The sequence below is a fragment of the Alnus glutinosa genome, chromosome 10, assembly GCF_958979055.1.
Source record: "Alnus glutinosa chromosome 10, dhAlnGlut1.1, whole genome shotgun sequence".
Taxonomy (NCBI): domain Eukaryota; kingdom Viridiplantae; phylum Streptophyta; class Magnoliopsida; order Fagales; family Betulaceae; genus Alnus; species Alnus glutinosa.
Window position 1 is genome coordinate 16,746,461 of NC_084895.1, and position 25,338 is coordinate 16,771,798.

At 38.3% G+C, this 25,338-nt stretch overlaps 1 protein-coding gene across 1 annotated transcript; it reads right to left on the reverse strand.

The window, feature by feature from the left end:
- Positions 1-1,464: 1,464 nt before the first annotated feature.
- Positions 1,465-25,338, reverse strand: LOC133880348 (phosphatidate cytidylyltransferase 4, chloroplastic). Its single transcript, XM_062319304.1, has 7 exons — positions 24,964-25,338; positions 24,055-24,356; positions 18,776-18,966; positions 15,318-15,442; positions 7,128-7,261; positions 6,102-6,217; positions 1,465-2,145 (listed from the first exon to the last, which is right to left on the reverse strand). The coding sequence occupies exons 1-7, from the start codon at positions 25,225-25,227 to the stop codon at positions 2,054-2,056; spliced, it is 1,224 nt and encodes a 407-aa protein (XP_062175288.1). The 5' UTR covers positions 25,228-25,338; the 3' UTR covers positions 1,465-2,053.

A 25,338-nucleotide genomic window follows, 5' to 3' on the forward strand; every position in this document is an offset into this window, starting at 1 on the left:
ATATATATATATATTTGCAGCTTAATTTGGGCCATGTCTTTTGATGAGTGGTTGTTGCCTAGAGAAATAATTGGGGACAGCTTTTGTTCAATTATTTTAGCTCTTTCGGTTATAAGATAAGAGATTGACTTTCTTCAATTGTTTTATTATGCTTCTTCACCCGACACCAAAAAGTTGACTAGCAATCTTAATTTGTGTTTAGCCCTGATAACTACGTTAAACGTGGTGCATGCGGTTGGTGGGATTTTGAGGGCCTTTGTCTCAGTGGACCTGTCTTTGTCTCTCTGGATTATCTAAGGTTGACATATATATTTGAACCAAAATCACTTTGATTTAAAATTAATGTTTAGTTTAATATTTCACGGGTCAACAACTAGTGATATATACATTGAACTTAATTAGTGGAGATGGGAAATCTACAAAAGAAAAGGAAAAACTGATATCATAACCACCGGACATTATATTATGAGAAGATCACTAATCGATAAAATTTAAAATAGAATAATAAAGACGGAAGCAAGATCAGAGAGAAAAGAATACAAGGAATTACGAGTGGTTCGGTGTTAGACACCTACGTCCACCAATATAAATTAGCTCTAAAGGCTACATTGTGCTCATTGGCTTATTTGTCTATAATACAAAGGTCCATATTTAGGGTTTAAAGTTAACACTAATGTTGTTATGTATTAAGATTATAAGATGGTCATGGTCGAAGACTCAAAAACAAGTAAGGAAGAACAAAATAATTGTAACATTCATCTACGTGTTGCAGATGTCCGGGCAATAATGATTTTGAAAAGTAAGAGAACGGGAGAAGAATTATAAGAGGATATATAACACGTCTCTAAACATTATTATAGCTACCAAAAATTGCTTATAACAATTGGGTCCTCCCCCATTTCACCTTATACAAAAAATTGGCAATTTCCAATTAATGAGTCAAAGTCAACCAAAGATGACATGTCTGAATTTATCTTATTCTCTACTTTAATTACTTATTGATATTATGATTGAGAAGGTAGACCCAACCATGGCCCATCGGGTCCAATCCCATCATGTCGAGGCCCAACCCATACCAAAATTAATCCAGAAAATCCAGTTTATATTTTTCTGGTTGAGACAAAAGCCGAATAATTAATGTGATCCAAATCCCCCTCTAGGTATTGCTTTTGCAGAGATTTGGGCTTGATGTGGAATTAACATTCCAGAATAACGATGCTAATTATTTTCAATGATTTCGTCAAAAGCATTTTACGACAGAAAATATTTTACGTCGAAACAAACGGAGCATTAGTAAAATTCAGTATCTAATTATTTTTGTTTTCTATAGTTCTTTATTGAGTTTTACCTAGTCCTCAATGCTAATCTCACCATTAAGAGATAATCCCGGACAAAGGAAGCATCAAAAAAGAAATTCACAGCTTGTAATGGAAGGATCCTATCATGTTATTTCAAACAAATACCAGCGCTGAAAGTAGTAAGATAGATTGATGGGCATAATGAAAAATTTTACACCAAAGCAACAACAATCTTAAAATTCTAATCATCCTGCTCTCCATAGAATTACAGCAAGAGCAACAATATCGGACGCCCAAGAAAAATATATGATTAAACTAGGCATTCTAATTTCAACACAAAAAAGAAAGAAGGAACTTCATCAGTTCTCTAACCATTCATTTTTGTTGCAAAAAAGACATCTCAAAAATCAAAACCCACACGCAGGAATGGACCTTAAAAGAAAAGCTAGCATATTCACAGCCAACAGTGGCACTATTGTAGAGATCGGCATGAATATGTTGACAATCTGGTCCACAGCCTCTCGTTAGCATGAAGTGACCTTATGTACTTGAAAAGAAGTGTATAAAGTGTGCTTTGAACTTGCATTTAGGGTGAGGATCGTGAAACCCTGGTGCATTTGCAAATCTAATCTCAACCCTCTTCTCTAATCACTTGAAACATACATGCTTGTGCAAGTTCAGAATAAATGCTTGTGTTTGTCCTAGCTCTTAAGATTGTTCCTTGTAGTTTCACTTAGCATTGATCCGGATTTGTATCAGACTCCATATAGTGGCAGAATGATTTTGACAAATGAGTATGCAAGCGCACCCGTGAATATGTAACTGTCCACTCTGTCTAGTACTCCACCTGCATGACCATCTCAAACAATGAACAAATCAGAGAGCAGTCGAATAGATGCTGGAGTTCAGAAATAATACAGATAAAAATACCTTTGCTAAGCTCTTAAGGATTACACATGGCAGAAGGTTTCAAAATACAGGTGTTCACCCTCAAGTGCAAGGGAGAACTTTCCATTAACTACCTAACTGACGTCAAAATCAGAACTAGATGGTCCAAAAAATGGGTCACAGAACTGGAGAGTATCTTTCGATGGAGATGCATAATGTAGGCAATAAATACCGAACAAAGAAATTAACTTGACAGATTAATTTCAAGAAAGACAAACAATTATTCCTAAATTCTTTCATTCAGAATTTATAAGGGACATACTACTAAAGATAGGTAGCAATAATTTCTAACCTGATGGAGGCATAACTCACAAAGATCATCTCTAATTTCTTTCCAGGTGGAGGGGAAAAATGACTATGCTCACTGTTATAAGTAGCTATAGACCATGATCTGTTTTACAAATAGGTTCATGTAAAATCACAGTCAAACGCCTATACCTTGTTTATCAATTCCTGCTCCACATTCCTCATTTACTTACAATAACCATTTTTTCTCATTCAATTTGCAATCCCCAGTTTACTCTATAGTTTCTTTTATCTAAGTTTCAGACTATTCCTATAAAGAAGTGGCAGCTTGTATTCATACCCTAGATTTGAAAGGGCAATCAAGCCTTTACTTTTGAAATTTTATCCTTAAGGATTGCTGAATTCATTCCCAATGTACTGCTGAGGAAACTTTAATTGCTGATATTCCCCTGCTGAATACATTATTGACTATAATGCATACTCGGACTTTTTTAGTGCTTGATTTCAACAAGTGATTAGTATAGAATTGTGCACCAATCTGCCATGTCTGAAAATATATTTAGGGTGATAACTACTACAAGTAATAAACACTTATTGTGCCATAAATGTAGTATCTCGCATGTGCAGTATATTCAGATCCAACTAGTAATCTGACTAGAGTAAACAGAGAAGATGTAGAAGCCAAAATAAAATAGGAGATCAAAACTTTGCTTCCAAAGACATCACAGATAACATCACGGTCCTCAATGGAAAGATATTACTCAAAGATACTGAAGAATGTTTCACAACTTCATTGTCCACAAAGCCGTAAGAGCACTCTTAGTTTCCCTTAGATTTTTTCTTAATTTAGAGAACCAAACTACTTTTTGCTTTCTTATTCAAATACATTCCACAATAACTTCATTTATCTTTTCCTATACCATTTAAATATTATTTATTTCCTTTTTTTTTTTTTTTTAATTATTATTATTCTTTTATATTTTTATTTTTTCCCCTTATCTTTCCCTTGTCCTTGCCGATTCTCACTTTAAAGGCTTCAACACGGAAGACGCCGACCCTGATACCGAAATTGATTATGATATTCTCTACCTTGGTTCTCTCTGATCCCTTCCTCTCACCCACTCTGATCCCAGCCAAACCACTCATCCTTTGTGACGTCCCACATTGTCTGGGTATGGGAATGATGATATACTTCTATGTATATTCGCAACCTTCTTGACAAAACGCATTTTAAAGCTATGATGTCTATGAACCTATCCGAATTCCGCAGTTAAGCATGCTTATTACTATCTCGTGGGAACTTCCCTAGAAAAGTATTTTAAAGCTATGATGTCTATGACAAGAGTAGTACCAGGATGGGTGACCTCCTGGGAACTTCCCCAGAAAACGAACAATATTATGTCGTTGGCAGTGGGTCGTTACATCCTCACCGATCCCAAAACAAAAGCAGGGTCCGAAGTCCTACACTATGGAGATCGTGTGTAGGACCTTTTTGATCATGTTCTTTCAACTACTTCACCAAGAAACACAAGAATGAGAACCTTGTGCTCCGATGAGCTGCCAAGTTTGCCAACAAGGACTCGATCTTCGAGCAGAATTTCAGTCTGCTCGAACTCGCCGTTGCTGCTGGAGGGGCAAACCATTTTCAAGTTCTGCCAAGTTTGCCAACAAGGACTCGATCTTCGAGCAGAATTTCAGTCTGCTTGAACTCGCCGTTGCTGCTGGAGGGGCAAACCATTTTCAAGTTCTGCCAAGTTTGCCAACAAGGACTCGATCTTCGAGCAGAATTTCAGTCTGCTTGAACTCACCGTTGCTGCTGGAGGGGCAAACCATTTTCAAGTTCTACACTAGCGGGCGTAGGTGCTGTCAGGTATTGCTGGCCACGATGGAGCTGAAGAGCCGGCAGATATCAAAGCCGTGCAATCTGGTGGTGCCGTGCTTGGGGAAGAGAAAGTGTTTAGAAAAAGAGAGAGGAAAGAGAAAGCGTTTTTTTTTTTTTTAATTAAATAGCGATAAGGGAAGCTACAAGGCTACCCAAGATCTGGAACACTTAGAGAATCAGCTGTAGGTGAGTCTTTGGGGGCTTTCCCTACATTTAGGGAGGAGAAGAGGGTTTGGGAATGCTACTGGAAGTGCTCTAATAGTTCAACACCGCTATTCACTTATTCAAAGCTTGAAACCCTCAGCCATGAAATCCATTCTCTTTCAGGTCCTCTTATCACTAATATGTTTCATATCCAATATGTGCAAATATGCACATATTATATCTAGATACTTTTTTTTTTTGTAGGAAATTACTATATTAGTCCTTGTGGTTTAAGCCTTTTTCAAATCTTTCCTTGAGCTATCAATTTTATCTTTTTAGTTGTGTTTGTACTTCTTACCAAATAGATCTTCTTGACCAATTCCGTACAGATGCCGCCAATTTTATTTTATTTTATTTTTTTTAAAAATGAAATCCTTAGAATATATATATATATATATATATTTTATGACGAGGAACCCCTCCAAGGCAGGACCACTTCATGTACCCACCCTCAAAATATTACAATTATACCCTTGCCAAACTTTTTTTTTTTAAGAAAAAAAGAAAAGAAAAAGAGATGGCTCTCAAAGGTGGAGATTGCGGCATTTGCAAACCCCCCCAAGTTGCAACCTCCACCCTAGAGGGCGTGGCTCATGGCCATCCCATATTTTACAGGGTGTCGTGGCGTGAGCCACCCCCTATGTTGGGAGGTTGGTTGCAACCTCTTCTAGGGAATAGGTGGTGGATGCCTCATCCATGACCTCTACCTAGAGGGGTGGCTCACGGCAACCCCCTTTTCTCTCTTTTTATATATATATTTTATATTTTTTTATGGCCATGGGTATAATCATAATTCATAAGTGTTCCTAAAAAAAATAGACAAAATCTACATAGAATCAGATAGAAGGATCTATTTAAAGGCGAAAAAAAGCAAGGAACTAAAATATAAAATTGGAAACTCAAAAGCGATTTGAAAAAGCCTAAACCATAGGGCTCAATCAAGATTTAACGTTATGCCTTGGTAACTAGGGGACCAATCACTAGACATCATAATAACTTTTAGGATATTCATGGCATATGAATGAGTAATCAAGGTTTAAGCTTATATGCCTTGGTATCTTGGGGACCAATCATAAGGAATTGTAATAGCTTTTACAGTTCTCATGGTATATGAACAAGTAATTCTGTTTAAATTTGAAACTCTTTTTGACCCTGAGCATTATTCTTGAGCAATCCCTTGTGATAATTTGCACATGAAAGATTAAGAGTATGACACCCTAGAATCAAGCACTATGAGAATTGCAGGAAAACACTTGTACAATATTAAAGCAGGGAAAAAAGGTTTAATTCAAACAGTATGAAAACATAATCATGAGGACTATAATACACAGTGGAACCAGTTGCATACAGCATATGAATAAGATAATAAAACAGCTACCCAACTTTTGTTGGAAAATCACACAAAAATTATTGTTGAAATTATTTCAAGGGAAATAACTGATTTAATTTGCTCATCATCAGAGTATCAAAAGACATATTCAAAGTCTTCTCACAGGTTAAGGCCATAAGCTCAAGATAATTACCATGTCCAGGTATTAGAGACCCGGAGTCCTTGACACCCGCATCACGTTTGATCATCGATTCAGTAAGATCACCAAAAATGGATCCGAAGAAATTCAGAAACCCAAAAGCGATTGGACTGATCACACCAGGAAGATAGGTCAAATGTAAATCAAAAATTTTAAAAAGATGTATACAATGATATAAATTAATAAAGCATGCACGTTCATCTTAATGAAAATAAAATAGAAAGTAAAACAGGGGCGGGGGAGGAGAGAAACATTGTCCAAGATAGAAGACTAGTCATGCTTTACCAAACAAGTGAATCAAAATAAGTGGCTCCAAAAGGAAAAATACTCACCATTTGTTTGTGCTCTGTATGTTGAAGGTATATAAAGTGCAAACAAACACCAGAGAACACTCCCAAAACAATAAAACCGAAAAGAAAGATAATCTAACAAATGAAACTTCTAGCCTAGGACATCTCTTGAGTAGTACCATCGAAGATCCAGCTGCCAGCAAAGGTATAACATACAGATAGAACAGTTCGATCTTATTCTTTATGTCCAAATCCATACAAAAGATATGGCCAGCTTCACAAATATTTTCTAATTTCAATCTTGGAAGAAGCTTGAAGCACAACTAATTAAATTGACTTTTGACTTTTCCAGGCAATGCATATTGCACCAGGTATTTCCGTCACTGTAAACACATAGGGGTGACAATTTGTTACCAGACCCACCTGGTGATTTTAAATGTATACAATTGTCACATAAGATGTTTGTAAAATCAAATTATGAACACAATTACAGCTTAAAGTCATGTTTGTATCTTAATAAATGTCAATGTTTAAGAACAAGCTAATTTATATACCATTTCCACCTGTCCTAGTGCTCGTGGTCTTTAGCGTCAAGACAAAATATTATCCCTTGATGTGTGTGTGTGTGTGTGTGTGTGAGAGAGAGAGAGAGAGAGAAGCTGTTTCTTCATAAATTAAGGAAATAGGTTTTCCAACGACGTATAGATTTCAATAGAGAAAAATTAACTACCTTAGCAAAGATGTTGGCCAGCCAAAAATCTTCGATAATACAACAGAAGTAGCTACACAACCACCCAAGCCTGCGATAGTTCCCTCCCACGTCTTCTTTGGACTGATACTAGTAAGTGGTGTCCTACCAAATGCCTGCATTTAAGTACCAAACTATCTCAACTTCTCCCATGGTTACGGGCCCAACAAAAATAATGTAGTAAAGAAGTCCTCTGCACATTGTCCCAATGATAATAATAAATGAACGTTACAATAAAATAACCAAAACTAAACATTAAATTGAATTTGACCGGTTCTCAGCAAAAAGCCAACAAAGTCCTTGTGTAAAGCAGCCAAGTGACCTAAACAATCATGCCTCTTTTTCACAACACAAACAAAGGAAGAAAATTCTCCCCCTAGGCACAGGAATGAAAACTAATATTTCGCATGCCCATTGAGGCATTGATACATAAGGAAAGATAATATGTCACCTATTAACTACTCAATGTTTTCAACATCAATAGACAAAAACTACTGCAATAGAAAATTGCCAATTTGAATGAACTGTATTAGTAAATCAAGGAAATCTCAATGATTTTTAAGAACTTTTTTTTGATAAGCAAGCAAAATTTTGTTAAAAAAAGTGTAAGGCACCCCTAAGTACACAGGTAGAATACACAGGAGCATCCAAAGCTAACCCGCAAAAACCCAACAACATTCACAAAACCTAAACCCTAGAAGCCGAAAAATGACACCCAAAAAGAACCCACAAACGAACCCAAACAAAAACAAAAGGAAATAAACCCAAGGACCCGAGATACAACCCACAAAACCCACCAAGGCACACAACCCTACATCATGTGAATCTTGAGTTTCCGTCATAATAATTTTTCTCTTCAAAACTTTGAAGTGAATTACGAACTGATTTGTTACCAATACCCTTCCAAGAACATACTATGCCTTATCATTGTTTTCTTTATGGGAAAAAAAAAAAAAAAAAAAAAAAAGAAAGAAAGAAAGAAAGAAAGAAAGAAGAAGAAGAAGAAGAAGAAGAAGAAAACATCTACCTTCATGAAGGGGTCTCCTGAGAATGAAAAGTAACCAGATTCTACAAGGTTAAATGGCAGAATAAGTGATTAAGCCTCGGCATATACATTGGAAGGTGATATTTCCAACAAATTTAGCTTCTCCCACACCCTAGTTCATGAGTCATTTTTATTGATCACTACTAAATTAGGGGCTTGTTTGGCAAAGACATGTACAGAACAGAACAGAACAGAGTAGTGAGTTATTAGTTTTGGAATTAATAAAAAGTGATGATATGATATAAAATAAAAAGAATTTGTATAAAAAAGTGAAAAAGTTTTGTATTGTAGTGAATTTTTTTTATTTGAATAGTAATAAAAAATTATTGATGTGATATAAAAAGTGAAAAAAGTGAGAATGTTTTGATGTTGATTGGTAGTGGAAAATATAAAAAAGATAAAAAAAAAAAAAAAAAAAAAAAAAAAAAGTACGTGAACACTAACAGCATTACTCTGTTCTGTTCTGGTGCTTGGCAAACAAGCCCTAGAACACCACCAGAGAAAAAATAAGAAAACAATTCTTTAGTAAGGGTGTTATCCAACAGAGGCAAACCTAAATAAATTGAACAACAAAAATCCTTCACTCATCTCTCTATCTCTTTGGTGCAGACACCAATTACAGGCCACTGATTATGGATGATGACATCGGAGGACGGCTCAGTCATTGACTTTATGGCTGGGTGAATGAGAGCTGGAATGTATTGTCATGTTTATTATTCTGCATTTTATTTTTATTGTCATTTTAATATTTACCAGACTTCGGGCTTTATGTTATTTTAGTTGGAGCTTTATTTTATTTCTTTAGTGGGCTGTCAGCCCAAGCGTGACTAGGGTTTAGTTCCCTAGCCTATTTAAACATATTTTTGTATTGTTGTCACACTTTTGATGAATAATTTTTTGACGGCTGTTTTCTTCTTCTTCCCTGTTTCTTTGCTTCTTCTCCCTCTTTCCCACTTTTCTCTCTTCCCTTCAATCTTCTTCTCAGTTTCTACTGATTGTTCTGCATCTCTCTAAAGCATTTCTCTCTCCTAAGACAAGCATAAACTTTTCTCTCTTCATAAGCAACTTTTTAAGGAACCCACTCCTCTACAAGTACAAGGCATTGGAGAACCTATGGCCTCTACAATTCCTAATCAACAAAAGAGAGATCCCAAACTCATTTAAGAAACAAATCAATTATGCATGTGGGTTCCACACCGTATGATTGTTGCAAGTAATCATTTATAGCTTACTTTTAGATTTGTGGAAATTGTTTATAACTTTGTTCAGAACAACCCTCTCCTTGAGATTATCCCACCTCAAATTTACCTTTAAGCCTTGATGGCTTGACATCCTAAATCTTCCAATACAGAGATTCAAATGATTAGTTCTCATTATTTTTTATTACATCACATTTTCCATTCTCCTTACTCTTCATCATAGTTGTTTTAAAATCCATTCCACCCCACTATCCTTCTTTTTTTCTTTCCCCAAGAAGTTCTTCCCATATCGTACAAGCGGCGATTTTCTTCCTAAACACACCAAGGAACACATGAGAAGGAGGTGAAAAGTGATAAATGCATGGGTTTGCAATGGACAAAGGGTGCCTTTGGACTTTTGGGTTAAGGTCCATAGGAGGAGATGTGGCCTTAAGGGAGAGAGAGAGAGAGAGAGAGAGAGAGAGAGAGAGAGAGAGAGAGAGAGAGAGAGGATTAACCCTCTGTTTTAAGATTTGATGTTTACTTTCCTTATTTATGGTATCAATGTGTGAGAAGACAGATGGGCCATTCTATCAAGTTTCTTGCTCTCTGCTGGAGAAGAGGGGTATTATTGTCCAAAAAGGATGACCGATAAATTTAGGGAGCAGAGCAAGCTAAAAATGCTGTGGAAATAGCACATCCCCTGCACGTTTGCATGGAATCTTAACATTACTTTTGTTACAAAAAACACATCATTGACATTGTTATATACACGGCTGATTGTTAAGTGGTCATTTCACTAAGTAAAAGATTTCTCTTTGAATAATGTTTTTCAACCTTGCTGTATCAGGTTGATTGCACTTGTATATATAGCAATCGGTTACAAGAGTTTGATTCAGCTACTACCTCTATAGAGATTAACTCTAGCTATATGATATACACGGTTAGGATGAGATATACATTGGTAGAATTGATTTGAACTAGGACTATTCTAATCTAAATAGATATACACGGTTAGAGATAGGTTTGATCTAAACCTATTATGATCTAAGTCTAACCAATTACAATTCAAACTCAAGGTTATCTAAAACTCTTATCTTCGGTTAAAGCTAAGAGACCTTCAACACTCGGACTCTTGGATAAGAGTCATTGTGCTTTAACATCCCCCCTCAAGGTCAGCGAGTTGGGGTGCACGTTGAGCTTGGAGCAGAACCATTGAAACCAATTGGAAACAATTGGTTTGGTGAGAACATCAGCAATTTGCTCTTTGCTAGGGATGAACAGAATTTGTAGAGTCTTGGCAGCAACCTGATAACGAACGAAGTGGAAATCTATTTCCACATGTTTCGTTCTAGCATGGAAAACCGGGTTGGCTGCCAAGTATGTGGCTCCAATGTTATCACACCATAACTTTGGAGGAGAAGAGAGCTGAACACCAAGTTCCCGGAAAAGATATTGAATCCATAGCAGTTCAGCTGTGGCATTGGCAACCGACTTATACTCAGCTTCGGTACTCGATCTGGACACCATGGGATGTTTCTTAGAACTCCAGGAAATCAGATTTGAACCCTAAAAATACACAATATCCTCCAGTAGACTTGCGATCATCGGGGCATCCTGCCCAATCCGCATTGGAGAAAGGTTCAAGTGTGGATATATTCGACTGAGTGAGTAAGAGGCCATGAGAGACCGTGTGCTTTAGGCATTGTAGTATCCTTTTGACAGCTTGCCAATGAAGTTTGGAGGGCTTGTGGATGAACCGACACACTTGGTTTACTACAAAAGCCAAGTCTGGTCGCGTGAGTGATACATATTGCAAGGATCCCACGGTGCTTCAATAGAGTAAAGGGTCTTCCATGGAATCACCATCAAATGCTGAGAGAGAGCTGGAAGACGACATTGGAGATGAGATTAGCTTAGCTTCCAACATATTTGTACGCTTGAGAAAGTCAAGGATGTAATGTCTTTGGGAGAGTAAGAGACCAGTTTTCAGAGGAGTGACTTCCACATCGAGAAAATAGTTCAGTTTGCCAAGATCTTTGACTGCAAATGACATCCGAAGCTGCTGCAAAAGATCTGAAATAGCTGCTGGAACAGAGGCAGTGAAGATGATATCATCAACATAGACTAAAACAAACATAGTTAATGATGAAGTCCGTAAAATAAAAAGAGAAGAATCTGCCTTAGACTAGTAAAACCCAGTTCATGAAGCCTGTTACTTAGTCGTGCAAACCAGGCCCTTCGTGCTTGTTTCAAACCATAGAGGGCTTTTCCAGCTTACAAACATGATTTGGTAGGCTTGGATGAGAGAAACCGGGTGGTTGAGATATATATACTTCTTCATCTAGGTAGCCATGTAGAAATGCGTTTTGGATGTCAATTTGGCCCATATCCTAGCCGCGAGAATAAGCCAAAGATAACACTGTCCGAATGGTTGTAGGTTTAACAACTGGATTGAAAGTCTCTCCATAGTCTAGACCAACTTGTTGATGAAAACCTTTAGCTACAAGGAGAGCTTTATGCCTTTCGATGGACCCATCCGCCTTTCTTTTAACTTTGAACACCCACTTGTAGCCTACAAGATTTGTAGCTTGCTGAGGAGGGACTAGAGTCCAAGTCTGGTTCTGAAGAAGAGCATTAAACTCTGTCTGCATAGCTTGCCTCCACTCGGGTACTTTGACAACATTGGAATAGCAGGTAGGTTCTGCAAGTGCTACATCATGTACAGCAAGTAGAGCCCAAGAGATAGGATATTTAACTCTGCCATCTGTGAAGATCCTTGGTTGCACAATCTGATTCTGTGCACGGGTGACCATTGGATGTAACCGGGTGGGAGCAGGGCAAGGAGGAGGGGAATGAGACACAGCAGAGGATTCTAAGGAACCGGATGAAACATTGGATGCAGTAGGAGATAAAGGAGGGGAAGAAGGAGGGCTTACTGCTGAGGGTGGAGAATTGACAAGGTAGGAAGGCAGTGTTAAGGAGGATGGTAATAATGTAGATGAAGCCTGCAAATTAGGAATAGATGGTGATGAATGAGAAGAAAAAGGGAAGGATTGTTCATGGAACACAACATTACGAGAGATGTACATGCGGGCTGTTGGGATATGAAAACATTTGTAGCCTTTATGATTTCGGCTATACCCTAGGAATACACATTCTTTGGACCGAAAGTCAAATTTGTGTTGATTATATGGACGGAGATTAGGAAAACAAACACAGCCGAAAATTCTTAAAAAATTGTAATCGGGACTACGATTAAAAAGCTTTTGGAAAGGAGAAAGATTTTGTAGGACTGGTGTTAGGAGCCGATTGATGAGATAACATGAAGTTTGGCAAGCTTCATCCCAAAAGGTTTTGGGAACGTGACTTTCAGCAAGAAGGACGAGGGATGTATCAATGATGTGTCTATGTTTACGCTTAACACATCCTTGTTGCTGATGTGTATGAGGACACGAAATGCGATAGAGAATGCCATGTTTGTGGAAGAATGTGTTTAAAGGACGAAATTCCCCACCCCAGTCAGTTTGAATTTGTTTGATTTTAGTGTTAAAGAGAAGTTCAACCATAGATTGAAATTGGAGAAAAACAGAAAAGATATTAGATTTGCATTGAATTGAAAAAAGCCAAGTAAATCGGTTGAAAGCATCAACAAAGGAAACATAGTACTTGTTCCCATTCGAGGAAACAATAGGGGAAGGACTCCATACATCTGAAAAAATTAACTCTAAAGGAAGATTAAAAACTGAAGTAGATGCCGAGAAGGGAAACTGATGTGCTTTAGCTTGCTGGCAGGAGACACAAGAAGCATTTGGCTTATTGGAAAAGGCAGGAAGGGAAAACTTGGAAATCACGTGCTTAACAGTGCGTAGAGCAGGGTGACCCAAGCGTTTGTGCCATTGATCAGCGGAAGTCCTTTTACCAACAAGAGAGTATGGAGATGGAGAAGAAGTGGGAGAAGGCAGTAGCTGATAAAGGCCGTTCTTAAGTGGACCTCGGTGAAGGATTGACCTGGTTCGACAGTCCTTGATGACAAAAAAGGAAGAGTGAAACTCAAAATATACATTGTTATCATGAGCAAATTGACGGACAAACAAAAGACTTTTGCAGACAAAAGGGACATGCAGCAATTGTTTAAGAAGAAAAGAACGAAGTGGAGAAGACAAAGTAGCAGAGCCAATATTATGGATAGACAAACCTTTACCATTTCCCACCCGGATTTGGTCAAAACCCGTGTAAGCATCAGAGGACAACGTGAGGTTGTTTAGGTCATGAGTGAGATGGTGAGTAGCTCCGGAATTAGGATACCAGCTGTCATCTTTTGGCAGGCTAGGAGAAGAGTAGAAGGCCTACAGAGGGACTGAGCGTCATTCTGAGAAGTCTGATCAAACTGTTGATAGCAAGTGGTAGCATAGTGGCCCAGTTTGTTGCATATCTGACAGAGAGATTGAGAGGATCTTGCATGGCCACGACCACAACGACCAGAAAATTGACCACATCCGCCAGGAAAGGAGGCGCGATAGCCACGTCCATTTGAGAAACCACGGCCACAGACAGTATTGAAGCTGCGATCACGCTAGCCAGAATTGCCAGAGTTTCTGGTAGTGACATGGGCAGTGGCATTGGAGATATTTGTGTTGGCCAGTTGCTGCTTGAGGCACATCTCATGGGCGACGAGCAGACCATAGATATCATCTCGGGAGATGGGATCAAACTCCGATCCAAGTCCAGCTAACAGGAAGGAGACGAATTCAAAGTCGTTGAGAGGTTGGCAACATGCAACAAGTGTGTCGCTGAGAGTTTTCAGCTTGTGGAAATAGTCGGTTATGGAGGAATTACCTTTCTTTAAGGTAGCAAGTTGGAAGTGAACTTGCATAATCTGGGCATGAGCTTGGGAAACAAACATTTTCTCCAATGATTCCCATAGTGCACGAGATGTGTTGCAACCCACGGCATGGGAGACATAGGAGTCAGACAGGGTGGAGACCAGAACGCTGATGATGAGCTGATCTAGTTGATACCAGGAGAGATATTCCGGGTTGGCAATCATCACGGGAGCTCCAAGGGTAGTGACAGGATTCACTATCAGTTGAATAGGATGAAGAACCGTGCCATCAATGAATCCATACACATCTTGTCCTCGAAGATATGCAAGGAGTTGAAACTGCTAGGCCATGTAATTGTCCTTGGTCAGTTTGATAGGAGTGTGGTTCGTATGTGGGATATTGAACGGAGAAGATTGGGTGGTGGAGCTGGAATCGGTGGTAATAGTAGATTCGGCCATTGAGAAGAAAAAGAAGGAAACAGGAAAGATGAGCAGACGATTAGATTTTTTGTTGCTCTAATACCATAAAAGATTTCTCTTTGAATAATGTTTTCAACCTTGCTGTATCAGGTTGATTGCACTTGTATATATAGCAATCGGTTACAAGAGTTTGATTCAGCTACTACCTCTATAGAGATTAACTCTAGCTATATGATATACACGGTTAGGATGAGATATACATTGGTAGAGATTGATTTGAACTAGGACTATTCTAATCTAAATAGATATACACGGTTAGAGATAGGTTTGATCTAAACCTATTCTGATCTAAGTCTAACCAATTACAATTCAAACTCAAGGTTATCTAAAACTCTTATCTTCGGTTGAAGCTAAGAGACCTTCAACACTCGAACTCTTATCCAAGAGTCCTTGTGCTTTAACACTAAGGAACTTATAATCGTAGTAGTAACTGTTTGATTCAGGAGGCACTCTATGACATTCTGTTAGCGGAGTCCACCACATCCCATATAAAAGTCAGTGACATGGCAATTTCATGTCCATTAGACAACAATCTTCAAAATCTAGCATAGTCAAACCTCGAGGATAAGAGCAATAAGAATCACAAAATGTAATAATCATACTTAAAAAAAGACATGCAATAATCATATTTGTCATAAAAATACCTTGCCACCAAGAAAAGCATATGTATCGGCAGCAATTATGCTGCTGATAGAAACCAAGGTTGCCACAAGACCAACCGTCCAATGAGCTTGACCACCAAGAAGAATGGGCCACGTTGCTCCTATTCCTGCCAAAGACAAACTTATCAGGAAACACAGCTTGAAAAAATAACCAGCAAGGCCACACATATACAGGGAGAATTAGGTGCACAAAGGAGGTAAAGAAAAAGGTCAATAGTGGATCTTTCATTTAACAAGGGAAAAAAGGAATTGAATATACACATCAAAATTTTAAAAGCATGAGAATGAAAAATGGATGGATTTTCTTTTCTGATTTTTCCCAGATACTAGTGCATCACAACTCTGCATGTGTTAGTGCTTAATGCTCTAAAATTCGGCTTAAAGCAAGTCTCAAGCCTTGAGAAATGAGGATCATTGTGGTGTGTTGAACATATAAAACTGTAATTTTATATGGATGGATCATTTACAAATATGAATTGGTGCATCTCCTAAAAGTGACTCATGCATTGGACCCCGGCTGCAGTGAGAAGAGCACGAGGATTACCTAGGGCATTTCGGGGGAGGATAAACATGGTTTGCTTTTAAGAGACTAAGTGGGTAAATAAATCTAGAGAAATCGAAAAAGTGTTTTCAAGTGATTGTGCTATACTGGGAGAATAAGAATAGAAATGGGGTAGAGATGATTGTACATAGAAGTCTTAAAAAGGGAGTCATCGAAGTTCGGAGGGTAGGAGATAGAATTTAGTTAATAGAAATTTCAGGTGAATAGGCCGTTAACATAGTTAGCGCGTATGCTCCACAAATAGGTTTAGAAGAAACCATTAAGCAACAATTTTAGGAGGATAAGGGTGAGTTGATCCAACGGATACCAAACAGAGAAGAGGATAAAAGGTGCCCAAAAAAAAAATGTAGTTTTACATGCCTAATCTACAAGCAAGTTAGGATCTTCGAGAGATGTGATTCTTTTCCCTAAACTAAAAGGAAAAAGTATAAACTAATATAATCGTCATGAGCATCCTACAATAAGCTTCTTCAATGATTCACAAGTAAAGGAGAAATCTGAAAAAATGGGAAAGGCCTCATCCGACAAGATCAGCAAGGCATCTCAGGGTCTCCTCTTTTCTTTGGTAAAAATATAACAAAGTCCCCTCAACTAACAGCCGATTTTAAAATAGCCCCATCAATTTCCAGGTATGCTAAAGTGACCAATCAAATACCAAGGTGTGCCAAAAAGGCCAATTTTTCCGATAACACCCTTATTCTCTTAAAAAATAAAATAACAAAATTAATAAAAAAACTATTTCTTTAAACAAAAAAAAAAAAATCTAAAAAGTTAAAAGAAATTAAAAACTTTAAAAATTAAATTCTTTTTTTAAAAAAGAAGAAGAAGAAGAAGAAGAAAGAACCAAGGGGTGGCTTCGCAACCACCCTTGGCTGGGGGTGGCCTGCGAGCCACCCCTAGCCACCTCTAGGGTGGCTTGCAAGTCACACGAAGTGGGGGTTGGCTCGCAGTGGTGGATCTCCAGAGGAAGCCGGGGGTGGCGCTTGGGCACTCCCATTGTCTAGTGGCGCTCTAGGGTGGTGCGCACCACCCCTGACTTCCTTTGGGGTGGCCTTCGGGCCATCCTAGAGCCACCATTGGGGTGGCTCGAAGGTCACCACCCACCTGGTGTGGCTAGCGAGCTACCCTAGGGGTTGTGCCGGCTCACCCTCAGTCACCCTTTGGTTTTTTTCTTTTTCTTTTTTTTTTTTTTTAAAAAAAAAAAAGAAAATTAAAAAATCTTAATTTTTCAAGTTTTTAATTTCTTTAACTTTTTAGTTTATATATATATATATATATATATTATTTTTTATTAATAATGACACGTGTTGTCATTTATTGGTGCTGACGTGGCACACTAACAGAATCCGTCAAGTGTTTTAATGGAATTTGACTGAAAGAAGTGATTTGTATTTTTTTCATACCACAGGAACCATTGAGTTCATTTTGATACCATAAAGAGTTAATTATAAATCAGGTAAACAACAGAAACCTATTTTGCATTTTTTTTCCTTTCCTTTACTAAGAGTGACACATCATTTTATTGGTACTGATATTGACACTAACAGAATCTGTCAAGCGTTTTGAATACAAGGAATAAATTGTTATTTTTATTTTTTTTTTATAAGTAAGAAGATTTTATTAAAAAAAACGTAAAGCGCCCTAAGTACACAGGAAGTATACAGAGGAACAACCCAACTAGCCCACAAAAACAAAGGAAAGCCCCAAAAACCCAAATAAACAAAGATAATCCCCCAACAAACACCCAAGAAGCAAAATAAGCACCCCAAAACCACAAGAAACCCAAAAGAACCCACAAAAAAGGTAAGCCCCTAACAAACACCCAAGAAACATAAGCTCCCCAAATACAATAACAACCCCTACCAAGCACCCAAACCTGCCCCGAAAGCCCCCAAACTAAAACCCCCTACAACATGAGAGCTTTTCCTTTCCAACGCTTGGAGGAAGTGCTAGCATCGCCATAATTGATGGAGCTCTTCAAATTCAAGAGCTCCCTCTTGCCTTTTGTCTTCTGGCGAGCAATCATAGCCTACCCTGATTACCTCTAAATTATTTTTATACTATAAAGAGCGATTTTTAATTTAAGCCAATTAAAGGGACTGATTTTGCATTTATTCGGGGGGAAAAAAATGGTATTAATCCACCCCCTTGGGTTTTTTTTTTTTTTTGTTTAAAAATTAGTTTTTTAAATTAATTTTTTATGTTAGTTTTTAAGAGAATAAGGGTATTATCGGAAAAAAATTGATCTTTTTGGCACACCTTGGTAGTTTGATGGGTCACTTTAGCACACTTGAAAATTCATAGGGCTATTTTAAAATCGGTTGTTAGTTGAGGGAGCATTTTTATATTTTTCCCTTTTTCTTTATTTTTTTGATTCACCGATCTTACTTCCCTCTCTACTTTTCTCCCTGGTCTATTAAGAAGTAGCCAAATAGAGAAGATCCACAAAATAGAAAGAGCAAAGTAGACAGAGGGACTGAGAAGAGGGTGTGCTTAAATTCTCTTTATGCAGCCGTATATAAAAAGAAGTAAACTAGTGAACAGACCCAGAAACTAAAAAGAAGAATAGTATAGAAAGAGAAAGAGGATAGGTGTTTGAAGCATGAACAAGAGAGAGAACAAAAGAGAAAGGAAGGAAAATTGTGTCTTGTAACAGGCAACACATTCTCTACTACTATCCTATTCATCTTTTAATCTTTTGGAAGAGTAGCATACAGTAAGGACCCATATAAACGAACAAGTAGAATGAAACTACTCTCTTTCACAAATATGCATAGTTACTGATTAATACAGCAGAAAAGGTAAGTGTCAAATTTTAAAAAAATCTCCTTAAAAACTAAATTTACTACCAAAGAAGCATAAATTCTCAGCCTCTTACTAGTGTTTAAGGCTGGAGCTGCTAAGCCGCATCGAAGTTTCACCCAGAAACAAGGAAGATAGCCACAATAAAACAACCCAAACATGGCACTACTCAGTTGTGCAAAACGAGGATTTTCTCTCTGTAAAAGCAATGCCATAGCAACAACAAAGGCAGCGAATGTCACTGAAACATCAATATGACCGAAGTACCTGGCCAGATATGAGAAACACTCATCAGAAATATATATCCATCACCATTCCAAACCAGAAGAACGCACTTTCTTTTATAAGTAAACCAACCTTATTATATAAATCGCAAAGGGGCGCAATCCAAAAACATGGAGGGTATTCAAGAGAGGCCCAACTAGAGAGAAGAAGAAGAAGAAGAATACAAATTCTAAAAAATTAGAAAAGCGGAACCGTTATGAGAAGCCATCCAAACATAAAAAGATTTGAACATAATAGCTTTTAGCTCTATCACCTTTATCTCACAATCTTTAAAGTTTTGAGCATTGTGTTCTCTCTAAATACACCACATTAAGCACAAGAGGAACCATACTCCACACTTTTATATTGCAATGGCTACTAAATTGACCTCTCCAACGAGCCAACAGCTCCGCCGCAAGTTGGGGCATGACCCAATCCATCCCAAAAAACAGAAAATCGATACCCACAAATCTCTAGCCACTTCATAGTAGAGCAGAAGATGATCAATGGATTCCCCGCTCTTCTTACACATGCAACATCAATCCATCACTATGACGTCCTCTTTCTCAGATTATCCAAAGTTAAAATCATCTCTAACCTGCTGTCCGCGCAAAGAACGTCACTCTCGAAGGAGCCTTATTTCTCCAGATGCTCCTCCAAAGGAGGGGAGAGTCAACAAGGGGGCTAAGCACACGATAAAACAATCTTACCTTGAACGTCCGCCTTTTGGAAGGGATCCAACAAATTTTATTCTCACCCCCTCATCTCAACATTAGAGAGTACAAAAGGTTAAAGAATGAAGTGACCAACTCCACCTTCCAATCATGCAATGATTTGATAAAAGTGATATTCCACTGTAAAGTGTCATTAGAAAATTGCATATGATCTGCCACCGAAGAGTCCTTACAATGAGCAATACCAAACAACACCAAGAAAGTTGCCCTCAAGTTTTTATCTCACACCACACATCATGCTAAAACCTTATTTAGAAGACCCATCTTCCACCTCAAATCTAACAAATCTAGAAAAATCCCCCCATCCCCTCCTAATGTTTTTCCACACCCCAACCTCAAAGGACCAAAAACCGCATTTGAACACCATCCTCTCTAGATGCTGTTCTTTTTAACTTCCACCACCAATTTCCACAAGGCCTCCCTCTCTATGGCATAACGCCATAACCACTTCCCCACGAGAGTTCAGTTTAACATAAGCATGCTTCGAGCTCCCAAACCGCCTAAAGAAATTGGAGTACAAATCTTAGGCCAACTGATTATATGCAATTTAAACTCATCACCGTCTCCGCCCCATAAAAAAAGTCTCACTAAAGTTTTTCAATACAGTTAGCAACGCCAACAGGGATGAGGAAAAGGGACAAATAATAAGTATGCAAATCTAAAGGAATGCTTTTAATCAAAGTGATCCTACCACCCTTAGACAAATAAAGCCACTTCCAAGCAGCCAAATAACATTCCATCTGTTCAATAATACCATACAAGATTGATTTTGCCTTAAACGAAGCCCCACTGGAAGACCTAGGTACTTCATGAGCATAAAGGACACCCTACAACCAAAGATACGAGTCAAGCCTCAAACACTTCCACGATGCCAACAAGGACTAACTCTAATTTAGCCAAGTTTATTTTTTACCCCGAGACAACTTCAAAGCATAAGAAGAGACAACGGAAATGACGTAAATGCTCTGAATTTGACGGAAATGATGTAAATCCTCAAACATCCTCTAATCTGATTCTACTATCCAAGCATTCATTCGCAATAAGGACTGAGTCTAAAATCTCTCTCACCCTGATGACAGCATTCTGAGACCTGGAAATAACTTTCTCCAACACCGTCTTTAGCCTATTTGCTAGGAATTTAGAGATAATTTTATAAATGCCACCCACAAGACTAATAGGACGAAAATCCTTAAGATCCACTACCCTAGCGTTCTTAGGAATAAGGGCAATAAAAGTAGCATTGAGGCTTCTTTCAAACTTACCTTGAGCATGAAACTCATGAAAAACATTCATGAAATCTTCTTTAAGAACCTCCCAACAAGACTAAATGAAGGCCAAAGTAAAACCATCAGGACTCGGGGCCTTGTCACCATTCAGAGCTTTCACTATCTCACAGACCTCACTCTCCTCAAAAACTTTCCATCCAAGTAGCCTCCTCAACACCAATAGAATTAAAAGGAAAACCATCCAATTTAGGTCACCAATTGAATTACACTGAATAAAGATAAGTGTAAAACTGCAAAATATGCTCTTTAACTCTTGCAGTATCTGAAGAAACCGAGCCATTAACAACAAATGATTCAACAATGTTGTTCCTTTTGTTTGAATTAACGACATGGTGGAGGATTTTATTTTCTTGTCTTCCTCTCTCACCCAAAGTGCCCTCAATTGTTTTCTCCAACTCACTTCTTCCAAAAGAATAGTCCTCTCTAGGTCACTAGTAATTTCAGCCTTTCTTAACTTTTTATGATCAGCTAAGGATCTTCCTTCTGCAATAACATCAAGATCTCAAAGTCCATCCCGAAGAACCTTTTTTCTACTTCTCAACAGTGCCAGACACCTCATTCCTTTTTCTCAAGTCAATTTTCAAAGTTTTCAATTTATATGTCAGGTTATAACTAGGGGAGCCTTGAAAACTAGACATCCACCATTGTTTCACCTTTTTCCACAAATCCCTCTAATTTAACCACATATTCTCAAACTTAAAATACCTTCTACTCCTAACAACATCACCACAATCAAGTAATAAGGGAAAGTGATCTGATAAAAATACAGGGAGCCTCCTCTTAGAAACACGTGAAAATTGGGCTTCCTAGTCAAGAGAGAGAAGAAGCCTATCAATTCTTGACCACAACAGAGGATCACAGTTATTAGACCACGCAAATTTTCCGCCTACTAGAGGGATATCCATAAGATTCTGTTAAAAAATGAATTGCGAGAACTCCAACATAGCTAGGGAAGAGCAGATGTTCCTTAATCTCTCACTCGAGTAGCGTGTGATATTGAAATCACCCCTAATACACCACTGTAAATTCCACCAACTAATCAACCTAGCCAATTTATCCCAAAGCCCTCTTATGACACTGTCGACATTAGAACCATAAACACCCGTGAAGGCCCACTCAAAATTGTCGTTGACATTTCTTAAGGAGCAAGCAAAAGAAAGCAAAAGAACCCCCCCCCCCCCCCCCCCCCCCCCCCAAACACATTAATTTTTTCCACCACCCTCGTATCCCACATTAACAAAAGATCCCTCCAGAAGCCCTTCTCAAACCCAAATAAGACTAATCCATATGTTGGTAGCCTCATAAACTGCGCACAATAGCCATAGAGACAAGCTCCAATTTAGTTTCCTTCAAACAAAGAAGGTCACCCTTCCATTCTCTAAAAGGATTCCTGACTCCCAACCTCTTATCCCTCTCATTTAACCCTCTCACATATATTTCAAGACAAAATCTTAGGCTTCATAAAGAAACAGTAGAACCCCCTCCCCTTGCCTTTGCCTCTGCTAGAATGACTTCCCTAAAGATCATAATTGATAGAGCAAGCTAAGCTATTTAATTCATGGTGCCTTCTATTCACTGACTTAGAAACAAAACTAAAGGTAGTAGCCGGACCGTCCTGGTTTCAACTCGCTTCAATAGTAGTGGACAAAGCCATCAACTCATCCTCAAACCCTTCACAGGACAACCCCACAAAATTGCGGAAACTCTTAACTTTCTGAACCACCCAATCAAAAGAATCTGAAGCATGCACAACAAGCTCTTCAATTACAACAAGGAGATGGACATTCAATGGTTCATTGTCCCTAGGATCTTCCTCATAATATAGAACAAATTCCATAAAAGAAGGCACCACATCCCTAGTAGTTGTTCAGGCTTGTCCCAGCATCACTTCACACCGACAAGGATGCTCGCACAACCTCTTGCTCCTATTCCACGCTACTGTCATCCCCCAATCTCTTTCCCATGATGAAAAAAAGGGCCCCAAGATTTAATCCCATAATCAAAACTCTCGTCCCATCTCTAACTTCTAACAACCACTCCAGGGTCTTAGGAACGCCTGCAAAATCTGCAACGTCGAAAAGAGGAACAATTGCCGCATACAATGGCTTGCTTGAAGGTGTACCCAAATCCAAGGGTCCATCAACCTGCAAACAAAAATCCAAGACTCCAACACATGGGTCATTGTCAACACGGTCTGAACTTAAAACTGAAGCTCCGATGAGAGGTAGTGTCAATAGCTGGAAAACAGAGGGTTACGCCCTTGACAGGGAACTGTTGACAATGGTCTCTAAAGCTTTTTTTTTGATAAGTAACAATGGTCTCTAAAGCTACGCCCTTCAAAACACCTTGACTCCCCTTCTGATATCCACTAGGACAATCAGCATCGATCACAAGAGGTAGCGGCAAAGCTACCAGAGAACTAACGGGCTGAGCAAAAGGGAGGCCCGAACCCGCTGCCGCACCTGAGCCTGAAAGTGAACCCCTGCACCCGATCTTACTCTCCACTTGAAATTGGACAACAGGCGCATTAGCTTTAGACTAAAATCCATCAAATTTTCAGTCAGCACATTTTCCGTAACCAAGTCTTGTTGTTCCTGCTTTTAAAGCTTGCATGTGTAGCTTACAATTACAAACACTATAACACAACAGCATATGACACAAAAGTATCTCAGGCATGAACTCTAGCTTTATATACCAAAGAGAAAAACCATTTCAAAAGATAGTAATCGCTACGCAGTTCAGGAAATAATCTTAAGATGAACATGCTACAAGCATTTGCATAAAAAAAAAAAATAAATAAATAAATAAATAACAAAAACTAAAACTAAAACACAAAAAAAAAAAATAATAATAATAATAATTACAGATGGAATTTGAACAAAAAATGGCATTTGATTATTAATACTACTATTTCTACTTATGATTATTAAATTTGCATCATAAAAATTCAGAAAAGGCAAAATACAGAATCAAAAAATTAAAAAAGTGACAAAAAGATATCATCAGAGAATTTTGGATTGACAAATCTCAAATAAGTTAAACAAAAATGTAGACACATTAGCATAACTTACAAGGTAAGTATGGGCATGACAGCACAAATAACAGAGCAAACTCGCGACAAATATCGAGGAGGAGGTGTCATTCCTGCAGTTATTCCACGACTCCTAACCAACTCAAAATACTCACGTGAACCTACAAAAACAGCAGCGGCCAAGGCCACCGTGAAAACCCATCCTCCAGCCAATACCACACCGCCAACAGTTATTCCAATGCCAAGTCCAAAGACAATTCTTTTCTTTAGCTGACTAGATTTCTGTTGATGCTCCGAGGCTGAATCCTCTTTTGCCGGTAATGTTTTCCCTTTGTCGACTTCCTACAACATACACGTTTCAGCAATTCCACTCAATCACCCATGTATGCTCACAAATCACATAATTATTTCAAAAAGTAAAAAATAAATAAACCCAACTCAATTAAGCCACATTTCCAACATTATTCACCAACCCACCAATCTTCCAAACTTTTCCACATCAACCCATGGTAACAATACTTCCAAATTTTCTTCAAAATTCCACACCACAATCTTTTCATCCATGTCACAAAACCAGAACTTACTATATTCCAAAATTTACTATAAACCATGAACATTTACTATAAACGTAAATATGGGATTTCATGAATTGGTTCTTGTATACTCTTCGTGTAAGAGGAATTTACGTTTTTTAATAAAATTATTATTATTCATCAAAAAAACAACATTCTATGAAATCCCATATTTTTCTTCCTTCTGAATACCTACAAATCTGTCTAAATTTCTTATCATGCATTCTTTTCTCAACTTTTTGTATAAGTAATTTTCTTAGAACATTACACACTTTTAACTTAAATCCACCAAAATTCACACACCCACTAACTCACACACACTCACAAACAGAATAAATTAAATTAAAAAACATTCCAATTTCAAAATTTTGAAATACCTGTTTGGCACTTTCCTCGCCTAGCCGGTCCGGCTCAGCTCGGGCCACGGCGTTTATGACGCGCCGGTGAGACGAGACGCCGTTTGGGCGTAGCCGAAGCACAGGTCTGTGTACCAAACTAAGGTTGCAGACTCTCAAGCCAGGCCGAGCCGGAATTGGGGCTTCTGACGGTGAGGGAGGGCACGGACAAGCACGTAGAGAAGAAGACAGAGATAAGGGAAGGAGCTTGTACCGTCCAATTCCCGAATACGACGTCGTCGCCATGGATACGAGTAGTGTTGGTATTGAACCTATGGTTTTCACATTGGCGGAGAGAGCGAGACAAAATATTTTTCTATTTTGTTCTTGGTTTTCCGGTGAGGGAGAGTGTGTGAT

Excerpts from the sequence above, each read along its gene's own strand:
- LOC133880348 (XM_062319304.1), bottom strand. The coding sequence starts at position 25,227 with ATGGCGACGACGTCGTATTCGGGAATTGGACGGTACAAGCTCCTTCCC. Across the intron at positions 18,967-24,054 it reads GTCATGCCCATACTTACCTT|GTACTTCGGTCATATTGATG; the intron begins GTAAGTTATGCT and ends ATATCTGGCCAG. Across the intron at positions 2,146-6,101 it reads GTCTCTAATACCTGGACATG|GTGGAGTACTAGACAGAGTG; the intron begins GTAATTATCTTG and ends ATGGTCATGCAG.